The 22851-nt window shown below is 44.9% G+C and overlaps 1 protein-coding gene across 1 annotated transcript in view; it reads left to right on the top strand.

Annotated features, from left to right (window-relative positions):
- The first annotated feature begins 13317 nt into the window (after nucleotides 1-13317).
- Nucleotides 13318-22851, top strand: part of OPRD1 (opioid receptor, delta 1) — a 60759-nt gene continuing 51225 nt past the window's right edge. The window contains exon 1 of the mRNA XM_006862209.1: nucleotides 13318-13788. Within this exon, the coding sequence (XP_006862271.1) occupies nucleotides 13562-13788 (227 nt within the window). The 5' untranslated portion in view covers nucleotides 13318-13561. The remainder of the gene's footprint in view (nucleotides 13789-22851) is intronic.

Here is a 22851-nt window from a genome sequence, read left to right as displayed (position 1 = left end):
TTACCATTTGTTCCCACAGATGTAGTCAATTTGATTTCTCTGTATCCCATCAGGTGAAGTCCATGTTTTTATGTTGTTTATAAAAGTTGTTTGCAATGAATAAGTCACTGGTCTTGCAAAATTCTATAATGTGACCTCTAGCATCATTTTTATCACCAAGGCCATGTTCTCCAACTACGGATCTTTACTCTTTGCCTCTTTCACATTTCAACCACCAGTAATTATCAGTGCATCTTGATCACATGTTTGATCAATTTCAGACAGAAGAAGTTGGTAGAATTCTTCAGTTTCATTATCATTGGTTTTAATGGTTAGTGTGTAAATTTGAATAGTAGTGGTATTAACTGGTCTTCCTTGTAGATGTATGGATATTATCCTATCACAGACACATGGTATTTCAAGATGAATCTTGAAATGCTCTTTTATCGTGATGAAAGTGATGCCATTCCTCATCAATTTGTCATTCCCGGGTTAGTAAACCATATGATTGTCAGATTCAAAATGGCCAATACTAGTCCTTTGCAGCTCACTAATGCCTAGGATGGGACTCCTGGCATGGCCCTGTAAGATCAGCATTGGACTATAAACCACAAGTTTGGCAGTTCTAGGTTCACCAGCTGCTCCTTGGAAGCTCTATACAGAGTCATTACGAGTCGGAACCGACTCAATGACACTACACAACAACAATGCCTAAGATGTTTATCTTTATGCATTCCATTTCATTCTTGACAACTTCCAATTTTCCTATATTCATGCTTCATACATCCCATGTTCTGATTATTAATGGATGTTTGCAGCTGTTTCCCCTCGTTTTGAGTCATGTCCCATCAGCAAATGAAGGTCCTGAAAACTTACTCCATTTACGTTATCACAGTCAAATTTATTTTGAGGAGGCGGCTCAATTGCATTTTGAGTGTCTTCAAACCTGAAGGGCTCATGTCTGGCACTATATCTAACAATATTCTGGTGCTATTCATAATGTTTTCATCTTCTGGCACTATATCTGACAATGTTCTGCTGCTGTTCATAAGGTTTTCAGTGGCTAACCATTCAGAATGTTTAGGTCTCCTTCTTCCTAGTCTGTATTTGTATGAAAGCTCAACTGAAGCCTGTCCGCTATGGGTATTTAAAATGCTGGCGGCATAGTTTCTAGCATCACAGTAACACATAAGCCACTACTGTGGGACAAACTGATGGACAAATGGTGGAAGATGATGCATGGACTCCTACAAAATTTTTTAAACAACTGAGAGAAGAGTCTTGTTTTCATTTGGTAATTCAGCTCCTTGGTCAGTTACAGATTTCAAGCAGGCTGTTGCATCTTCATATTGTTAGTCTGCTTGACTAGTTTGGCCTTTTTCACAAGTTCTTTTTTATCCATAACTAGATATTCTGGGTGTGGAGTGGTGGCAGTAAACAAGGGGTCTAGAAGTCTCTGGGAAGCAAAGGCTGAGATTCTTGGTAGTTCAATTTTTAACTTTTTGAGAAATCACCATACTGTTTTCTGTACCATTTTACAAGCCTACCAGCCATAGATGAGGGTTCCAATTTTTCCACAATCTCACCAACACTTGTTGTTTTTTGATTATTATCAGGAATGGCCAGCCCCTAGAGAAGGACATCATGCTTGGTAAAGTGAAGGGTCAGTGAAAAAGAGGAAGACCCTCAACAAGATGGGTTGGCACAGTGGCAGGAGCAATGGGCTAAAGTATAGCAACAATTGTGAGGTGGGCACAGAACTGGGCAGTGTTTCATTCTGTTGTGCATACAGGTTGAATAAGTATGGTGAAAGAACACAACCTTGTTGCACACCTTTTTCAATTTTAAAGTATCCAGTGTTCCCATGTTCTGTTCAAACAACTGCCTCTTGGTCCCTCTACAAGGTTGCTATTTGTTGGAAACGACTCCATGGCACTTAACAACAACAACAACAACATGCTCAAGAGCAAGTTACAGAGTTTCTTCTGATACCCACTTTGGTCTTTTCTTTTCTTTTTTCCCTCCATTGTCTTTTAATGCCCTTTTACTTTCTTCCTATATGATGTTCTTAATGTCGTTCTATAACTCTTCTGATCTTTGATCATTACTGTCCATTGAATAAAATCTGTTCTTGAGATGGATTCTAAATTCAGTGGGATATGCTCAAAGTTCATTTTTTTTGGCTCTCATGGAGTTGTTTTAATTTCTTCAGCTTCAGCCTGAGTAATTGATGATCTGTCCCAAGTCACCCCTGGACTTGTTTTGACTGATGATATTGGACTTCTCCATTGTCTCTTCTCACAGATATAGTCAATTTGATTCCTGTGTATTTTATCTGGTGAGGTCCATGCCTTTTATGTTATTTTAAAAAATGCATTTACAACGAATAAACTCATTGGTCTTACAATATTCTATCATGAAATCTCCAGCATCATTTCTATCACCAAGACCATATTTTCCAACTACTGATCCCTTCTCTTTATTTCAAACCTTTGCATTTCAATCAACAGTAATAATCATGCATCTTCATTACATGTTTGATCAACTTAATAGTGAAAAAATTGTTTAACATTGAATTGATTTGAAGAAGTTGGTAGAATTCTTCAATTTCATCATCACTGGCTTTGGTGTTCTGACATACCCATTCTTTGACATGTTTTCCATAGTTTGTCATGATACACGCAGTTGAAAGCCTTTGCATAGTCAATAAAGCACAAGGGAACCGACTCCATGGCACATAACCAACCAACCAAAACATCTTTCTGGCACTTTTTGCTTTCAGCCAAGACCCATCTGATGTCAGTAATGATACCCTTAGCTCCACATTCTTTTCTAAATCTAGCTTGAATTTCTGGCAGTTTCTTATTGACATATTTTTGTAACTGTTTTTGAATTATTTTCAGCAAAATTTTACTTGTATGTATTATGAATGATATTGTTCAATGATTTCTGCGTTTTGTTGAGTCACCTCTCTTTGTAATGGGCACAAATATGTATATCTTCCAATTGGATGGTCAGGTAACTATCTTCCAAGTTTCCTGGCCTAGATGAGTGATCACTTTCAATGCTGCATCAGTTTGTTGAATGATTTCAAATTGTAGTCCATCACTTGCTGGAGCCTTGTTTTTCACCAGTACTTTCAGTGTAATTTGGATTTCTTCCTTCAGTACCATCAATTCTTGAGCATCTGCTATCACTTTAAATGGTTGAATATTGACTATTTCTTTTTGGTAGAGTGATTCTGAGTATTCCTTTCATCTTCTTTTGAAACTTTCTGCATCATTCAATATTTTATCCATAGAATTCTTCAATACTATACATCAAGGTTTGCATTTTTTCCCCCTTTACTTCTTTTAGCTTTGAGAAATCCTGAGTATGTTCTTCCCTTTTGGTATTCTAACTCCAGGTCTTTGCACATTTCATTAGAATGCTTGACTTTGTTTTCTCAAGCTGCTGTTTGAAATTTTCTGTTCGGCTTTTTGGCTTCCTCATTTCTTCCAGTTGCTTTAGCATCTCTGTGCTGGAGAGCAAGTTTCAGAATCTGTTCTGATATCCATTTTGGTCTTTTCTTTCTGTCCTGTCTTTTTAATGACATTTTGCTTTCTTTCTGTATGATGTTCTCGATGTCATCTTACACCTCATTCAGTTTTCCTAGATTCATACTTCGTACATTCCATATGCTGATTTTAATGGATTCTTGCAGCTGTTTTTTTCATTTTGAGTTGTGTCCCATCAGTAAATGAAGATCCTGAAAACTTTACTCAATTTGCTTCATCATGGTCAACTCTACTTTGAGAATGCAGCTCAACCCCAGTCGTATTTTGTGTACTTTCCAACCTGAAGGACTTAGCTTCTGGTACTAAATCTGACAAGGTTCTGCAGTTATTCATAAAGTTTTCAGTGGTTATGCATTCAGAAGTAGTCGGTTTCTCCTTCTTTCTAGTTTGTCTTAATCTGAAAGCTCCACTGAAACCTGTCCATCATGGGTGACCCTGCTGGTATTTCAAATACCAGTGGCATAGCTTCCAGTATCAAAGCAACACCCAAGCCACCACAGTATGACAAACTGACAGATGCGTGGTGGCCATGGTAAGATATGCTGCAAATATTGCAAAGGGTGTGAACACAGAGAAGAAGAAAGAATTGTGACCATTTTACAATCCACTGCAGACTATTATGATATATTTAGACAAATTCAACCCGAGTTAGGGAAGGGGTGCCCTCCCTCCAAATCAAGAGAAGACCTCTGCTGTCTAATCAGAGCACAGATGCATGAAGTAAAGGGAACACATGGCTGAAAGTGTTTGATAAGAGGCAAATTCCAGAGACAAAGAAGTAAAGGGAGATTTTGCACCTTCATTTTCCATAATTCACCATTCTATCTCTGAAAAGAATGGCTTTCATCTATCTTTTGTTAAACCTAGCCTGGATCTTATGGTGGTGGCTCCTCTAAAGTATATGCATTTCCTCTAAAACATTCAGATGTAAAACTCAAAATTTCATTTTTTTTTCTAAATCAAATGAACTCTACTTATGCCCCACCTACCAAGGCTGTGGTGGATAAGCCAATCTAGATCACCTTTATAGTGTGATCATTTAACCTAAAAGAAGGGATCATTTAATCCTTTTCTTCCCCTGAAGTTTATATGCTCTAGAAAACATGGGGCAAGGACTTTTGGTATTTGGTCCATCAAAGGTCACTTCTGAGGGACTTTTGCCCAAGCTCAAGTAGTCCCTTCAAAAGTCTGTGCCTTTGTTCCTTTTCCTCTAAACTTGTTGCCAGAATTTTCTCCAACTCTTGTTGTTTTGGGATGCCATTGAGTTGGTTCCAACTCATAGCAACCCTGAATAGAGTTTTCAAGGAGCATCTGGTGGGTTTGAACTGCCGACCTTGTGGTTAGCAGTCAAGCACTTATCCTACAGTGCAAAGTCTTTACTTAAGAAATCCACACTTGTACTTCTTCCTGTGAGAGAGTCCAATTCTCTTCTGCTTGGGCCATCTTCCTTATTCAATTCCATTCACATCTCCTCCTACAGGCTCAGGCATTTCCAGTAACACCTGGGAAAGGTAATCTTCAAGGAATTCAGGAGCCTCCTGTGCATCAAGATGGGGTGTGCCTTAAGTCAATAATGTGGGATTTAAACTGATCTGATGTTTCAGTTGAAATCTGATGGAAGTATTGGAGTGTATTAGGTGAGAAGAGGTGTTCCAGGCAGAGAAGTCCACAGCACAGCGGTAGCTTACACATACTGAGTAGTTCCTATACACCGAGTACTTTAGAGTAGGCACTTTTGTGGTCGCCATTACATGAAATTTAAGGAAGTAACTGCCAAGGTCATACAACTAGTAATTGGCCGTGCTGAGATTTCAAATCCAGCCAGTCTGATGCCAAAGACCCCTTCTTAACTACTTAGATGAGTCTGATGGTGAGAGAAGCAAGTTATCTGGGGAACAAGCAGCAGCTTCTTTTGGTTGGAACAGAGCGTGTACAAGGGATGATGGTACAGCGAGGCTAGCGAGGTAGAAAGATGTGAAAGTGTAGAGTACTCTGTTGCTATGTTATTGCTTGAGAGCAGCAGGCCTGGATGCAGGGAGGTCATTTCAGAGGCCATTTCCATAGTTTCCATAAGAGAAATAATGGTGCATCAGACTAGATCCCTGGATGATGCCAAAGGTTTATACTCAACTACTTAATCTAAAGGTTGGCGATTTGAATCCACCCAGCAGAACCTTGGAAGACAGTCCTGGCGATCTGCTTCTGTAAAGATTATAGCCAAGAAAATCCTATGGAGCAGTTCTGCCCTGTAATGCATGGGGTCTTTGTGAGTCAGAATCTACTCTGAAAGCAATGTTGGATTTTGTTTTCTCACACTTAGAACATAAGAATAAAGAACAATGCAGGATTCGAGGATTATATAGGAAAACAAGACAAGACTTGGTGACTGCTTAAAGGAGGGAAGAGGGGGAAAGTGAGAAGGAGAAGTGTAAGGGATGACTCTCAGATTTTTGACTTGGACAACTAGACGGATGACACTGACCCAAGTTCTTTCATCAATTTGCTGGGTGTCCTTGGAGATTTCAAGCAGACTGTCTAGGTGTCCAACTTCCTAGCTATAACATGAAGATAATGAAACCTGACCTCCCATCTATCAGGATGGTGTTAAGATAAGATGAAGTCATTAATCTGGAAGTGCTTTGGAAAGTCAAAAGTGCTTTGCAAATGCAAGTGGTTATTATTTTATGGTTATGATTACCATCCTTCCCCCTCCTGGGACTTGCAGATGGAACCAGCCTGCTAGGCAGCCCAGGGGAGCTGCCCGCTCACTCAGAGGCAATCGCTGTATTTTCCATCTGGCAGATCTGTCTCTTTGTCAGGTGGGAGCCTCATTCCCACGTACTAAATTGTTAATAACTTCCCCAAGGAGTTCCTTTCTGCTCTGATTCCGTCAGTGGTTTCTGTTTCTCTCCTGCTGATGCCTTCTGATGTCCTGGGTTGAGCCCAGGATTTCCCATCTATTTCCTGCCCCCTTAAGTCAGGGAGGGGGATAAGGCCCACATAGGATCCAAACCCTTTGATCACCCTGGTGTGGAGGACTGTGATTCTTCTGTGTGCCATCAAGAATAAGGAAGGACTCAAGAATTTCCTATGCTCCAAGTGACCCATAACCTATGGTTAGAAAATCAAATCAATTCAATTCTCATTTTTCTGACATCAGACTGTAAGAATCGATTCCATCCAATTCATTATTGATTCTGTTTCCCACTGATCTTCCTTTGTTCTGACACCAGCTGCCCATGCATCACTTCTTCCTCTGACCCTAGCCACCCGAAATGCCGTCAGAATGCACAAGTTAAAGGATACAGGCCTTCACACTGTCAAGACTCTAGGACCTCAGACACCAGCCATAAGCTTGAAAATCCTTACAATAACTTCATGTCTGGCCCACTGGCCACAAATTTGAGAATTCCCTCTATTTTCTCAGGATACTAGCTGTAAGTTCAGGGGTCCTAAGCCCCCTCATTTCTGATCTGTTATCTTCCAGTACTCACTCTGGTAGATTCAATAGAATGCCTCATATAATTCATGGAAAATGCTGTAATTACAATGATAGTTTATTATAGGAAAAGGAATGAAAATGAAGAGACACATAGGCAAGGTCTGGGAGGGTTCTCAACAGTGAAACTTTCATGTCCCACAAAAGAACACCCTACTCTCCAATGTCTACCACTTGTGTATTAGTTTGTTAGTCTGCAGTGGCTTGTGTGTTGCTGTGATGCTGGAAGCTATGCCACTGGTATTTAAATGCCAGCAGGGGTGCCCAGGGTGGACAGGTTTCAGTAGAGCTTCCAGACCAAGACAGGCTAGGAAGGATGACAGCTGGACCACTTGTGAATGGTTAACCTTATGAATAGTGGCAGAATATTGTCTGATACAATCCTAGAAGTGCTAGAACATTAAAAGATGATCCCCTCAGTTGGAAGATAACTCAAAACACCACTGAAGAAGAGTTGCTCCCTCAAAGTAGAGTTAACCACAATGACATAAATGGAGTACAGCTTTTGGGACCTTCATTTGCTGATGGGACACAACTCAAAATGGGAAGAAACAGAACTTGCTAATATTCAAGTTCTGCCTTTCATTCATCTGTCAGTTTGTCATGATGGCTTGCATGTTTCTATGATGCTGGAAGCTAAGCTACCCATATTTGAAATACCAGCAGGGTCTCCCATGGTGGATAGGTTTCAGCAGAGCTTCCAGACTAAGACAGACTAGAAAGAGGGAGAGGCAGATTACTTCTGAAAACCTTATGAATAATAGCAGCAGAACATTGTCAGATGCAGTGCCAGAAGAAGTCCCTCAGGTTGCAAGGCACTCAGAATATGACTAGGGAAGAGCTACCTCCTCAAAGTGAGATGAACATAATGACAAGAATGGAACAAAGTTTTTGGGAACCTTCATTTGCTGATGGGGCACATCTCAAACAGAAGAAAAACAACTGCAAACATCCATTAATAATCGGAGCATGGAATGTATAAAATATGAATCTATGAAGATGGAAAGTTGTCAAAATGAAGTGGAACACAGACAGATTGATGTCGTAGGCATTAGGCAGTGAAATGGGACTGGTATTGACAATTTTGAATCATTCACTCATATAGTTTACTATGCCAGGTACAATCAACTACAGAGGAATGGTGTCACAGTCATGAGTAAAAAGAACATTTCAAGATCTTAAAGTACAGTGCTGTCTGTGAGATGACAATATCCACATGCTTACAAGGAATATCAGAGTCGGGGTGTGATCAAGAACCAGGGGTACTGAAAGGAGAAGTCCAACCTGCACTTGAAGCAAAGGCAGAAAACAAGGCTTCAGGAATTGATGGAATAGAAACTGATGAAGCACAGGAGGCATTCACTCATCTATGCCAAGAAATTTGATAGACAGCTACCTAGTCAACCGATTGGAAAAAATCCTCATTTGTGGCCATTCCACAGAGAAGTGAATCAACAGAATACAGAAGCCATTGAACAATATCATTAATATTTCATGCAAGTAAATTTTTCCTGAAGACAATTCAAAAACGGCTGCAGCAGTACACTGACAAAGATTTTTTTCTGCCAGGAATTCAAGGCAGGTTCAGAAGAGGGACATTATTGCTGACATCAGATGGATCTTGACTGAAGCAGAGAATACCACAAAGATGCTTACTTGTGCTTTATTGACTATGCAAAGTCATTTGACTGTGCATTTCATAACCAACTATGGATAGCATAGTGAGGAATGGATATTTCAGAACACTTCCTTGTACTCACAAGGAACTGTACATAGACCAAGAGGTGGCTATTCAAATAGAACAAGGGAATTCTGAGTGGTTTAAAATTAGGAAAGGTGAGTACTAGAATTGTATCATTCCATCATACTTTTCAGTCTGTATGCTGAGTAAATAATCTGAGAATCTGGATGGAGAAGAACGTGGCATCAGGATTAGAGGAAGAATTATGAACAGCCTGCAATATGCCGATGATACAACCTTGCTTGCTAGAAACAAAGAGGACTTGAAATACTTACTGATGAAGATCAAAAATGACAGCTTTCAGTATGGATTGCACCTCAATGTAAACAAAAATCCTCACCACTAGACCAGTAAATAACATCATGAAAAATGGAGAAAAGAGTCAAGTTGTCAAAGGTTTCATTTGGCTTGGATTCACAATCAACACTCATGGAAATAGCAGTCAAGAAATGAAAGGATGTATTTATTAGGCAAATCTGCTGCATAAGATCTCTTTCAAGTGTTAAAGAACAAAGATGTCAGTTTGAGGACTAAGGTGAGCCTGACCCAATCTGTGGTGTTTTCAATCACCTCATATTCATGTGAAAGTTGGGCAATGACTAAATAAGACCACAGAAGAATCTATGCATTTGAATTATGGTGGTAGCAAAGAATATTGAAATTACTATGGACTGCCAGGAGACCTGTTATAGCACTGTGGGTTAATGCACTGCACTGTAAAGTCGTTTGAACCACAAGGTCAGTGGTTCAAGCTCACCAGCCACTCCTGGGAAACTCTATACAGGGTCGCTATGGGTCAGAACTGACTCAAAGGCACTTAACAACAACATGGACTGCCAGAAGAACAGACAAGTCTGTCTTGGAGGAAGTACAACCAGAATTTTCCTTAGAAGTAAGAATGAAACTACTTGATAGGATTTTCTTGACTTGACTTGTTATGAAAACAGATTGCTAAATCATTCTCCTATAGAGCCACTAGGTGGGTTTGAAGGACCAGTCTTGCAGTTAGCAGCCAAGCACTTGGCTATTGTGCCACTAGGGCTCCCTGCAAGGTTTTAGAGCTGATTTTTCAGGAACCAAAGACAAAGACCAAATTCATTGTGTAAAGTTAATTTTCGGTCCCATAGCCTGCCACAGGTGTGACGAGGCAAGAGCAATGGCTTCTTGGCTTCGTTATTGTTTTGTTTTTTTGGTGACTTTCCAGTTTTTTGCTCTAGGAGGCAAGGTAGTGTAGTAGTCAGGAGACTGGATTTTGGAGTCACACAGGCCTGGCTTGGCATCCCAATTCTACTTGAGCAGACCTCTGAAAAATGGAATGATGGTAGTACCTCATGCCTATAGAGCTGCTTGAAAATTAAATGAGATAATCCCTAAAGCACTTGGCCTTGTATCTGGCACACAGCAAGCTCTCCATAAAAGGTAGCCAACAGGATTATGTGTTATGACTGCAGAAATTTGGCTTCTTTTTTTCTAAGTAAACAGGCTAGAATGTTCCCATCTAAGTGTTTATCTCTTCAAAGTACGTACTCACTTTTGGAGGCTATTGTGGAAATCTTTCTGAGGGCTTTCTAAGTTTCCAATAGTTGTTTGAAGGTCCTCTGTGGTGGTGATCCACATGCATTTGGCATGTGTGTCTTGTGACCAATGATTTTGCTTATTATTGTTAGCTGCCCTTAAGTTCGTCCTCAACTCTACCCATGCACAATGGGATGCAACACTGCTCAGTCCTGCACCATCAGATGCTGTGATTCATAGAGTCTTTTACTAGTTGAATTTTGGAAGTAGATTGCTAAATCTTTCTTCCTAATCTGTCTTCATTTGGAAGCTCCTTTGAAACCTGCTCAGCACCATAGCAACACACAAGCCTTCTCTGACAGATAGCTTAGTGGCTACACATGTGGTTCATTGGCCGGGAATAGCATCAGGTCTCCACATGGGAGGAAGAATTCTACCATGAGCCACCAAAGCCTCACTCACTTGGTGATCTATGTCTTGATTGCGAGCTTCTTTTAGAAAACAATAGTCTTACTCATACTCATGACAATAATAATTCATGCTCACACAGACCTTCTCAGTTGGCAAAGCATCTGTTGCTTTCCATATCCTTACCTCAATCCTACACCTCTCAATAAATGAAAAAAACTGAGGCTCAGAAGGATTAAGGAAACCATTTTTAGTTACGGCTTTCCACCATAACAATTCGGTACATTTTGCTGTTAAGTGGCATCAAGAGGATTCTGACTCATAGCAACCCTTTATAGGGTTTCCAAGGTGTGACTGGCGGGTTTGAACCACCGACCTTGCAGCTAACAGTCCAGTGCTTATCATACAGTGCCATGCCTCTGTACATTGTTATTGTTACACACCGCTGAGTTGGTTCTGATTTATAGCGACCCTGTACAGGGTTTCTGAGGAGCAGCTTATGGGTTGGAACAGCAGACCTTGTGGTTCGCAGTCCAGTGCTGATCCTACAGTGCCGCACCAGGAGTCCTTCCCTGTATATGTTGTTGTTGTTAAGTACCGTGGAGTTGGTTCCAACTCATAGTGACCCGGCACAGGGTTTCCGAGGCTGTGAATCTTTATGGGAGCAGAAAGCCTCATCTTTCTCTCGCGGAAAGGCTGGTAGTTTCGAATTCGTAAGTGGCTCGATTCGTAACCGCTACGCTACCAGAGCTCCTCCCCCTATATATAACAGGAACTAAAAAAATCATGGAATGCAATTTTTAAAAATTCCCTTTAGCCCAGTGTGGCTGGAGCATGGGATTGGGGATGAAAGCAGAAGAGGTGAGGGGTAGGTAGCAATGAGAGGGTGGGAAGTTGAGACCAGACTGGAAGGACCCCCAAACGCAGCAGCAAGGAATGAGGGTAGACTTGCTTGGTGGTGGTGTGCTGTGGAGTCGGTTCCGACTCATAGTGACCCTGTGTAGGGTTTCCAAAGCTGTAAATCTTTACGGGAGCAGAAAGCCTCATCGTTCTCCCATGGAACGGCTGGTAGTTTCGAACTGCTGACCTTGAAGTTAGCAGCGCTACTCGTAACCAGAGCTCCTTGGTGATAGCCAAAAGCCAAGGGGAAGTAGGGGAATGGTGGAGCCGTGAACGATCATTTCAGTTCTAAATAAGCTGTGGTTACAAAATTGCTTCTGTAGAAGGTGTAATGCGGTTTGTGAACTGACTTGAGGCTCAATATAGTTTCTTAGAAAAATTCTTATGTCTGTATTTAACCGTATGAATCCAGTCTCCCTCATCAAAATGGGAACTCACCAAAGTTGGAATTGAATCACTTATCAAGTAAGAATCTGTTTGCCAGCACTGTATTACGGATAGGGGTATAGAAATGCACAAGCCCTATTGTGAGTATGATGCACAAAAATCCAATGATTATATAAGTAAATATGTGAAACATGCTGTAAAGAAGAAGTATATGGTGCTGAGTGCAAATGACTAGAGGACCTGATCTAGTTGGAGGAGTGGGGAGGTGGTTCACTGAAGGCTTCACAGAGTAAGTGTTATTTAAGGTGAAACTTGAAAGATAATAGCATTTAGCCTGGGAGAATGAATCTTTCAGGTGGAAGGAATAGACGATGCAAATGTCCTGAGGTAGAAAATCTTGGATTGTTGGAGGGGCACAGAGGATGCCAGAACTCAATAAGGCAACCTCCCTTCTTCCTTTTCTTCCCTGGTGCCAGAAAGATCCCCAAGTACCAAGCTTTTTGAAGCAGAGGGGGAGAGTTTTTGCCCCACCCAGCCACAGATGGTGCAGAGAAAAATGGCAGAAAGGATAAACTTGTAAGCTCTGGGTTTGTTCTTTTTGGTAAAAGGGAAGCCTTGCACATGTAGGCATGATTGAAGCCAGAGGGTGATAGGAATGAGAGGTCCTGTGAGCCTCTCACAGACCCAAGAGCACTGTCCTAGGGCCTAAAGCTTGAGGGCCCCAATATTGTCCCCACCCTTTAACCCTTGCGTCCTTTATTCACCTAACCAGCATTTAATGAGCCTCCCTTGGGACCTTCACCCTTTCCTGGGTGCAGGGATCAATCAGGCCTGGTCCCTCCAAGGACTATAGTCTTGGAAACGTAGACAGGGGGCAGTCTACCCTGTCCTACACGGTCTCTATGAATCAGACATGATTTGAGGGCACACAACAATTGAGTACTGATACTGAGCTACATTCTTTATGTGCATCCTTTTATTTATTCTTCAACAACCTTTTCAGGGAGGGGTTGAGATTATCTTTATTTTACAGGTGAAGAAAACGAAGTTGAGAGGGTTAGCGACTTGCTCAAGGTCACTCTGCTTATTAGCGCAGCCACAAGAGGAGGGATTCAAATTTAGATCCTTCTGACTCAAAGCTGCAAAGAGGGGAGAAGGTGAGTCCAGGCTGGAGTGGGGGGTGGGTGGTGGGAAAGCGCATTCAGCCTCCAGGGAAAGAGGCCGGAGGCCTCCCCGGCCCAGCTCCAAGTGAGTGGTGCAGCGCCCACCCCCGGTAACCGGCGCAGATTGGCGACCGCCTCCGGGCCACGTGGTGCGCGCTGCAGGCGCGTCCCAAGAGCCCGAAGCGGTTCCTGGCTCAGAGCGCTCCGGGCGAGCAGAGCCGGCGGGCGCCGGTGACAGGGCTGCTGCGGGCCGCCGGGAAGCTGGGAGAGACGCGGAGCAAGCTGGGCGGCCGGAGTTCTACAGCCGGCGTCGTCGGGGGCGCGGCTTAAACGCTTGGCGCGCCCCTTGAGCCGAGTCCCTGCGCCCAGGGCGCACGGTGGGGAGGGTCGCGGCGCCGGCCGCCGCGCCGCCATGGAGCCGGTCCCCACTGCAGACGCTGAGCTGCAGCCTCAGCTCTTCGACAACGGGTCGAACACCTTCCCCAGCGCCTTCCCAAGCGCGGGCGCTAATGCGTCGGGGCCGCCGGGCGCACGGAGCGCCTCGTCGCTCGCCCTGGCCATCGCCATCACCACGCTCTACTCCGCTGTGTGCGCAGTGGGGCTGCTGGGCAACGTGCTCGTCATGTTCGGCATTGTCCGGTGAGTCCATTTCATCTGCTTCGGGCTGGCGACCCCGGATTGGGCATCTGGGGGAGGATGGGGACCGCAGATTTGAGACTCTGACCCGGCACTCCTGGGGGTCTCTGCACTTCCTTAAGGGGACACCTGGGGCGGGAAGGCCACCGTCCCTGAGAGGGGGACGCTGAAGTGTGTGTGAGTTTAACTAAATAATGTTTGATCATCTGTTGTCATCTCGTTTCTGCAGCAGGTTGTGTAGGACAGTTTGGCGGCAGCTTGGGTGTCACTCACAGTTTTGAGTGGGTGATTCTGTGTTTGTGACAACTCCGACGTATTGTACGTCTAGACCTCTGAAACCTCCCAGAGGTGGGTGGAGATGTCTCAGGCGCCTGGGCCTCTGGGTAGACAGATGGGTGTGAGCGTTGTGCTGGTAGGGAGGACAGGGGAGTGTTTGTGGGGGAACGTACCAAGTCACATCTCTTGGAGTCCCCATGTTGTTGTTTTTGTCACAAACTGTGAATTTGTGACTCTTTGTGTATGAGACTGCAACAATATGATTGTGTTATTTCTTGCCAAACCCCTGATGGCCCAGAGAGGAGGGGGCCATCCAGAGTGCCCTTGGCACTGTGTGTTTTCAACTGTGTGGTTGCCAGTGGAGAGCTGTGGATCCTGGATCCAGGGGCTGTAGTTGTGGAGTTTCTAGCTCCTTTTTCCAGCAGCCATGGAGTCAGGAAGATTAGTTGTGATTTGGAGGAGCCTCAGATCCTCCTTACAAATGCCCCCTCCCATTTACTCTTCCCTTCCGGAAACGGTGTTTACCGGGTCCAGAGGCAGCAAAGGTTTGGGCTAGAGCAGAGTTTGCTCTTACCCAGTAAAACCCCTTCAGGGGCTTTTCTCCATCTGGTGTCTATGTGCGGTGCTGGGACCTTCTCAGAAAGTCTAAAACATCATCAGCTTACACCTTAAGTAGCCCTTCTTACCCAAGGGCTACTTCTAGCTCAAAATGGAAAAAAGGTTGAGTGTAAACTCATACCCTTAAAACAAGAAAGATTACCTAATATTTATTGCTAGTTGGAAATGAGTCATCTGTGTTGGTTGACCAAGCACACCCGACAGGGCAGAGGGCAGACTGGTATTCAAAGGCTGAAGATGTGAACTGTGGTCTCAGTCACTGTTACTGATGCTCACTCTGGGGGAGGGGAGACCATTCTTAACGGCTCATCCATCCCCACCTGCCTCAGTTTCCTTGTCTGAAGATTAGAGAGCTGAGCTCCTCTTGTGGGAAGTGTGAATTCCAGAGTATCGGGCCTCTGCAGGGCATAGCGTGATGAGCTAGAGCATCAAGTGGGGTGTGTGGGTGTTGAGGGGGTTTTGGCATTGAGTACAGCATCTTTGCTCCCCCAGGAAGAGTAGAGGGCACAAGAACTTCCTGTGCTTTCAGTGACTCATCACCAGCTACAGTGGGAAAATTCCCCCAAGCACAGGCAGGATTAATCTTTACCTTGTGTTTTTGTCTCCCTACTTTGTCTCCCTACTTTGTTTCCGGGGAGTTGGGCCAACTTGAATATTCATTTCAGCCAGATCTGCTACCTACTGGCTCTGTGACTTGAGCTAATCCCAGTCTCTTTGAGTCTCAGTTCTCCCACCTATAGATTCTACAATAATAACGGAACCATCTTCAATAGGGTTGTTGTGAGGTGTCAACATGAGATATTTGTAATGCAGCTGGCCTGGTGCCTGGTCCAATAAATGGAAACTGTCTCTATGAAGAGAAGAAGGAATTTTCCAGATTTTGCAGAAAGAAAAGTGAGGGGGGTACCTGCCTTCAGGTGGGCCTGAGATTAGCTGGAGAGTGCCAGGCTCCTGGCACACACTCTCTCTAGAAGAGGTCCCAGGTCTAGAGAAAGCTGATTACCCACTTGTTCAGTTACATTTCCAGCCCCTTCTCCAGGGACCTCTAGCTGGTGGGCTGATGAGCACAGCTCCTCTGACTGCCACTAAGCAAGAGAAGGGCTTCCCATTTCTGAGAATCCACTCTGGGGAAACACTGGGCTCAGCCTGCTAGGTATGATCCCAAACAACCTTCCCTCCACAAACTACATTTTCAGTGCATTTTGTGAGCAGTCTAACTGGTCCTCATAGGTCCCCATGTTGCTAAGACATTTCCCTGGCCAATCATCCATGTGATAACTGTATTTCTGGGCCTGAATGATTTACTCCATCAACCCTGTGGAATAGTCTTTAGGATCATCATGATCATCACCTCCTTTTAGCAGATGAAGAATCTGTGGTGCAGAGAGAGGCAAAGAGATTGGTTCTCCAAAGGTCTCACAGCTGGTACTAGACGTGGAGCTAAAACCCTGGACTTGTGAGTCCAAGTCTGGGACTTTTTCCAGAGCTGCCTGGTGTAGGCAGTAGTCAAAACATACCATGGAAGAGGCTGGGCCAAATCCGAGGAGCTTCTTCTCTTGCCCTAGAATCTTCAGAGAATGATGGAGACATAGGACCATGCTTCTACCTGTTCTTCAACCCCTATATTCCAGGCTACTGTCCTGGAAGAGGGAGCATGGTGGGGCTGGCACTTAATCCTGCCTCATGGAGAGGGAGGCTGAAGGCAGGATAGCTACGAAGGATTTGACTGCTGCTGGCAAAGCCCCAAGAACAGTGAAGAGAGGGCAGTCCAGGGTGGAGAAAAGCCACTAAAGGGATCCCGGAACTTCAATCTAATTGTGGTTCCTTGGCACCCTAGCCTGGTACAGCCAGTAAGTAAGTTGGTTGATTGGTAGACTGACTGGAGACTAATAGACGTATTAGGCAGTTTGGGGGGTCAGGTGAAGGTTTGCAAGAGAAGATCCAGAAGATTCTTAGATCAGGAAAGCAGGTGGGCAGAGCTGGAGCTCTGGAGTCAGATAGATCTGCATTCAAAGCCACTTTCTTGCTATGTAGTTGGGCTCGTTGACTTCAGTTCTCGGATGCTCGTTTCCTGATCAGTAAAGTAGGAGTAACAATAATACAGCCAGGGCTGTGGGGAGGAGTAAATGAGCTTTCTCTAGGCTAAACCCTTTGAGCATGAGAATGGGGATGAGGTGGGAGAAACAGAGAGGGAAGCGGGAGTCACCTCTGTGTCTCTGTGTCATGGAATGAACAAAATGAATTCATTCAAGAAAATCCTGTGGACATTGATGCTTTGTTGTTGTTGTTAGGTACTGTTGAGTCAATAGCGAATCATACCGACCTTATGCTATGAACAGAACTAAACACTGCCTGGTCCTGCACCAGTCTCACAATCGTTGCTATACTTGAGCCCATTGCTGCTGCCCCTGTGTGAATCCATCTAGTTGGGGGTCTTCCTCTTTTTCTCCAACCCTCCACTTTACCAAGTACAATGTCCTTCTCCAGGGACTGGTCCCTCATGACAGTATGTCCAAGGTATGAGAGACGAGGTCTGGCCATCCTGGCTTTTAAGGAGCATTCTGGCTGTACTTCTTCCAACATAAATTTGTTTGTTCTTTTGGCAGTCCATGGCACTTTTCATATTCTCCTCCAACACCGTAACTCAAATGCATCAAAAGCACCATCACTGCCTCATGGAGCTTAGGGTCTGGTGGGAGGCACAGATATTGATCAGCTTTGTTGTTAAGTGCCGTCGAGTCGGTTCCGACCCATAGCGACCCTGTAATAGGGTTTCCAAGGAGCAGTTGGTGAACTTGAACTGCCGACCTTGCAGTTCAAATGGCTTTGCAGTCTGGCACATTAACCCACAGTGCCACACCAGAACTCCATTGATCAGCTAGTCATCAATAAACTTAAATTTGTGGTTATGGACTATGAAAGAAAGCAGGTGGGGCTTTGGAAGCCCATGACGGTATCCCTTGGTGAAGGAGATTCAGGGAGACCACTGTGAATTGTTGAGAGCTAAGGTTGAGAAGGTCACAATTGGGTAAACAGCTGACGGAAAGGCTTGGACTGGAAGAAACATGCCATGGATGAGGGGTTGAATACAAACCACACAGGAATCTCAGAATCCCAGATTGCAACATATTCTCCAGTCTTCCTCCCCTGCATGCTGGCCCTCTCCCATCCCTGGATATAGCTGAAAAGCCCACTCCAGAGAGGGACCCCTGGGTGCTGTGCTCTTAGCAAATGGCCTTTGGTTGCTGAGACTGAGGCTTCTGTGAACTAGGAGCAGGATTTTTCGAGTCTCTGGTCCCCAAGGCAGAGCATCACTCGCTGCTCCTGCAGTGTGAGTCTGTCAGGCCAGCATGGCAACTCTGCTGGTCTCGTGGATGCCCTGGTCCTCAGAGCAGACACAGGGCAACCCCTGCTTCTGAGCAGAATCAGTGCCTTAAGCAAGGCTGGTGACTCAGAGAGTTCTTGTTGGCAGCCCTCGGGGGCATTGTGGGGTTTGAAGAGCTTAGCAAACCCTTCATCTCTGGCATGTGACCCCATCTTCCTCTACATGGCCCCAAACCTCCTGGTGTGCCCACTTCCAGAGTCTGAGCTAGAGAATGTGGTCAGAGTATTTCCACCTGGCCTCTTGTCTGTCCCCATAGCCATTCCTTTCCCTCTTTCTCTGATTTGGATTCCATCAGCTTTACAGCCTATGATATCTCTATTCATCCCCTATCCCTCTTTCCTGCCTCTTTCTAGCCCCAGCCTACTGCATGGGACTCTATGGTGGGTGTTTTTCTGCATCGGACTGGGTGTTTCTCTGCGTCTGACTGGGTGTTTCTCTACGTCTGACTGGGTGTTTCTCTGCTCTTTGATCTTAACCTCAGCTGTGTCTCTTCTGGTTTTTCTCCCTATATGCAATGCTGGCTCCCTAAGATCTTTAACAAGTTGCATCAACTCTCAGTGTCTCAGTTTTTAATCGCTGTAAAATATGCATAATAGTATCTACTTCATAGGTACCTTTGTCCTAAAGATCAAATAAGATAATGTTGGTAAAGCATCCTGCTTTCCCTTCCATCTGAGGCACACAGGACCAGAGGCTGGGGTGTGTGGGTGGGAATGCTGTGATGGGCAGCATGGGCTAGAGTGAAGGTCATGACTGGTGAATGTGTTCCAGTTGTTCTCCCTCCCCCCCCCCCCCCAATCTACCACCAAGTGCCAGGGCCTGCTACGAAAGCTGCTCAAGGGTTACCTTTACAGAATTGGGAGCACTGAGTCCCTGTCTTATTTTTGTTATATTTGTTATTGGTAAGTGCCATTGAGTTGGTTCTGATTTACAGTGATCCCGTGTAGAATTTCGGAGGATTAGCTGGTGGGTTTGAACCACCTACCTTGTGGTTAGTTGTTGTTAACTGCCGTCAAGTCAGTTCCGACCCATAGCGACCCTCTAGAGGGTTTCCAAGGAGTGACTGGTGAGCTTGAACCACCAACCTTGCATTTCAAACTGACTTTGCAGTGTAGTGCATTAACCCACAGCGCCACACAGTCCTTAACCTACAGCGTCACACTAGAACTTGTGTGTCTTGTTTTTAGAGGCTCCTTGCTCTCTTGTCTCCTTCCTGTCTCTTGCCCTCATTGGAGTCCTGAACCAGGGTCCTCAGAGTCCCCAGGCCAGAAGAGGTCCCAATAAGGCCACATATCCTAGTGGTGTGGCTTTGGGAAACCATCGCTGAACCTTATTTCCGTCTTTGTAAAACTGAGGTATTCATGATTAATTTTTGGAAGCATTAAATGAAATGAGGCCATGCATGTGAAGGCTATAACATGGCACCTGGCCAGTAGGCCCCCAACACATGTCCCATATGGAGGGTAACCAGCAAGCACCCCTGCAGACGGCAGAGGGAGTGGCTGTTAAAGTAATTGTCTACCTTCTCCACCTTGGGCCCTTTCCCACTTCCTGTATCAGCTTGTGTATTTACTCATTCAACCAGCATTTGCTGATGTTGACCCTTGTGAGGCTGGGCAACCTCAGTTCCAATTACCCAGACCTCAGCTGGAGCCTCAGCTCAGCCTCTGGCTCCTGCCACAGCCATGCCTCATAGCACCCCCTGGTGACGTGCAACTGCAAGGACAATAGCAGGTCCCCATAGGTGTGAAAGTTCAGGGGAGGCACTGGACCCAGTGTTAGCGGGTGGTCAGGATATTTTCCCAGAAGAGGAGATTCCTGGGTGGGTCTGTGAAGGAGAAACAAAAGTTGGCTATTTGGAGCAGTGGGGGTAGAATATTCCAGGCCAGCTGAACAGCATGAGCAAAGAAAGGTTCAGCTGCAGAAGGCAGGGAAGTTCCCTGTGGCTGAGCTGAGGGTATCTGGGGCCCTAGCTGGCTGTGGACCAGAGCAGGTAGGCAGGCCCTCCTACCTCCTACCCTGTTCATGGTCATCTGGCGTGAGCAGAGCTTGGTCTGGGCTTTGTGGAGACAGTGAGGAATCCACTGACTTGTTCCCTGCCTTCCAAAATTTCCGGAGAGCTGCAACGCTAGAGGTACTCCAGGGATTGACCCCAGGAAATTGGAGGGAGTATTCAGTATGTATGCGTGGGGTGGGGGAGTGGAGAGGGAGGGCTGAGAACAGGTCTGGAGAGGGGTCCAAGGCTGTGCTGAGGCTGTAGCTGAGGGTCTGGGCAGGGGGAGCTGCGGTTGGGTCCTCGGGTCTGGTGAGGCCAGTTATGCTGGGAAATGAGGGAATGTTGGGCTATAGCCCCAGTGAAGAGACTTTTGGAGCCAGTGGTGCTCAGGAGGATGGATTTGGTGTAGCTGTGTGTGGGCTGGATTGGATTGAGAGGGGCACAGTGTGGGGACACCAGAGAGACTGACTCAGGGCAGGGAAAAGAGCCATGTGACCTTGGATGGGTGAACCGTGGCTTCAGTTATTCCCTTTCTAAATCGTCCTGTCAGTTATACAAGAAGGCAGAGAATAGGAGGGCAAGCGGCAGCCCTGGTAGGTGTTCCTGCTGCACCTCTTGGCTTGGCCGCAGAATCTGCTGCTTCCCAGGTTGGGCTCATTCTGTGGGTGGGAGTGGGATGACTCATAGACGCCCGGGAGAGAGTCCAGAGATATCACTGAGAACACTGAAGAGCCTCTCCTTGAGCCTGGGCCATGTGCCAGAGGCTCCACTAAGCTGTACCCCAAGACTTCAGCTATACATGGAGACATGGTGGCTCAGACAGAGCAAGTACCTCTCACAGCTAGAAGTGGAGAGAGTCGAGAGTTAAACTCAGGTCTTTTTGACTCCAAAACCACTCCACAGCCACTCTACTGCTTCTGTGCTTGAGACATGTGAGGGAGGAATGAAGGAGCGCTCTGGGATGTCTCCTTCGAGAAATGAGGAACAGGGCCAGGGAAGGGGAGCATATTGCTATCTGCAGACCTCTGTTGGTCTCTGTGAAGGTAACTGGGTTAAGTGTCAGCACCAGGCTGACCAAGGAGTCAGTCCCAACTGGGCCATTTGCTAAGAGAGTAAGAGTGGACAATGTTTATGCAACCTCTAGGGGCCTAGGAGACCTGGTGTGGTACTATAGGATAAGCACTCCACTGTAAGGTCAGTCTGTGTATAGCTGAAACTATGAGTTGGTTCTGACTCACAGCAGACCAATATAGGGTTTCCAAGGACCAGCTGGGTTGCTATGAGTCAGAACTAACTCAATGACACTTAACAACAACAATAACAAGGGGCCTTAGTTTATCTGTAAAATGGGAGCAGTGGTAGAACCTCTTAGGGTGATTATGAAGAGTTCATGAGGTAGGGCATGTGAAGGGCTTCAGACAGACCCAGGCATTTGGTAAACATTCTAGAAACTGTGCTTGCATTCTGACTATTTAGAAGAAGAGCGAGACTTCTCTTTATTTATTAGATTGGCATTTCTTGAACCCCAGAGGACAGAACTAGAATTATTGGATAGATACTATAAGGGAACTTTACTGTTATTAGCACAATATTAGAAAATTTCTTTTACAATAAAGGTAACACAGTGGTTATTTTAGAAAATAGACATTTAAGCAGAGACAAAAATCACCAGTAATCCCACCACAAAGAGAAAAGCATTGTTCTTTTGGTGTATTACCTCCTATCTCTTTTTCTGGATCTCTATGTTTATTTGCTTGTCTTGATTAAATTTGGGTTGTTGTTATGTGCCAAGGAGTCAGTTCCGACTCATAGTGACCCTGTACAGGGTTTCCAAGGCTGTAAATCTTTACGGGAGTAGAAAGCCTTATCTTTCTCCCGCTAAGTTAGAGTTTGTTATATATAATATTTTGTTAGCCATCTTTTCGTACCAGTTGTCTGTCAGTTATTGTACTGTGGTGGCTTGTGTGTTGCTACGTCGTGCGGGAAGCTCTGCCACTGCTATTTTAAATACCAGCATGGTGGGTAGATGTTTAAGCTGGATTTCGAAGAGGATGTGGAACGAGTTATACCAATGCTGATGTCATTAGGATCTTGGCTGAAGGCAGAGAATATCAGAAATACATTTGTCATTGTTGTTGTTGACCCTTAACAACCCCATACACTATAGACTGAAATACCGCCCAGTACGGCACCCTCCTGACAATGTTTACATTTGAGCCCATTGCCTCTGCCACTTCAGTCCATGTCATTGTGGGGGCTTCTTCTTTTTCACTGACCCTCTACTTTACCAAGCGTGATGTCCTTCTCCAGGGAATGGTCTTCTTAACAACATGTCCAAAGTATAATAGACACAGTCTCTCCATCCTAGCTTCTAAGGAGCATCCTGGCTGTAACAGATTTGTTTCTTTTCCTGGAAGCCTATGGTACTTTTAATATTCTTCTCCAACAACATAACTCAATTCTTCTACAGTCTTCCTTACTCATTGTCCAACTTCCACATGCATATAAGATGATTGAAAATACCATGGCCTAGGTGAGACACACTTCAGTCCTCAAACTGGTATCTTTGTTCTTTAGTACTTTAAGAGGTCTTGTGTAGGAGATTTACCTAATGTAATAATAGACAGTTGATTTGACTGCTGCTTCCATGAATTTTTATTGTGGATCCAAGCAAAATGAAATCTTTGACAACTTCAGTCTTTTCTCCGCTTATTATGATGTTATTCATAGGTCCAGTTGTGAAGTTTTTTGTTTTCTTTATATGGAGGTGCAATTCATACAGAAGGTTGTA

The sequence above is a fragment of the Chrysochloris asiatica genome, unplaced genomic scaffold, assembly GCF_000296735.1.
Source record: "Chrysochloris asiatica unplaced genomic scaffold, ChrAsi1.0 scaffold00047, whole genome shotgun sequence".
NCBI classification, from domain to species: Eukaryota; Metazoa; Chordata; class Mammalia; order Afrosoricida; family Chrysochloridae; genus Chrysochloris; species Chrysochloris asiatica.
Note: the sequence above shows the minus strand (reverse complement) of the source record. Positions and strands in the feature narration are given on the sequence as shown.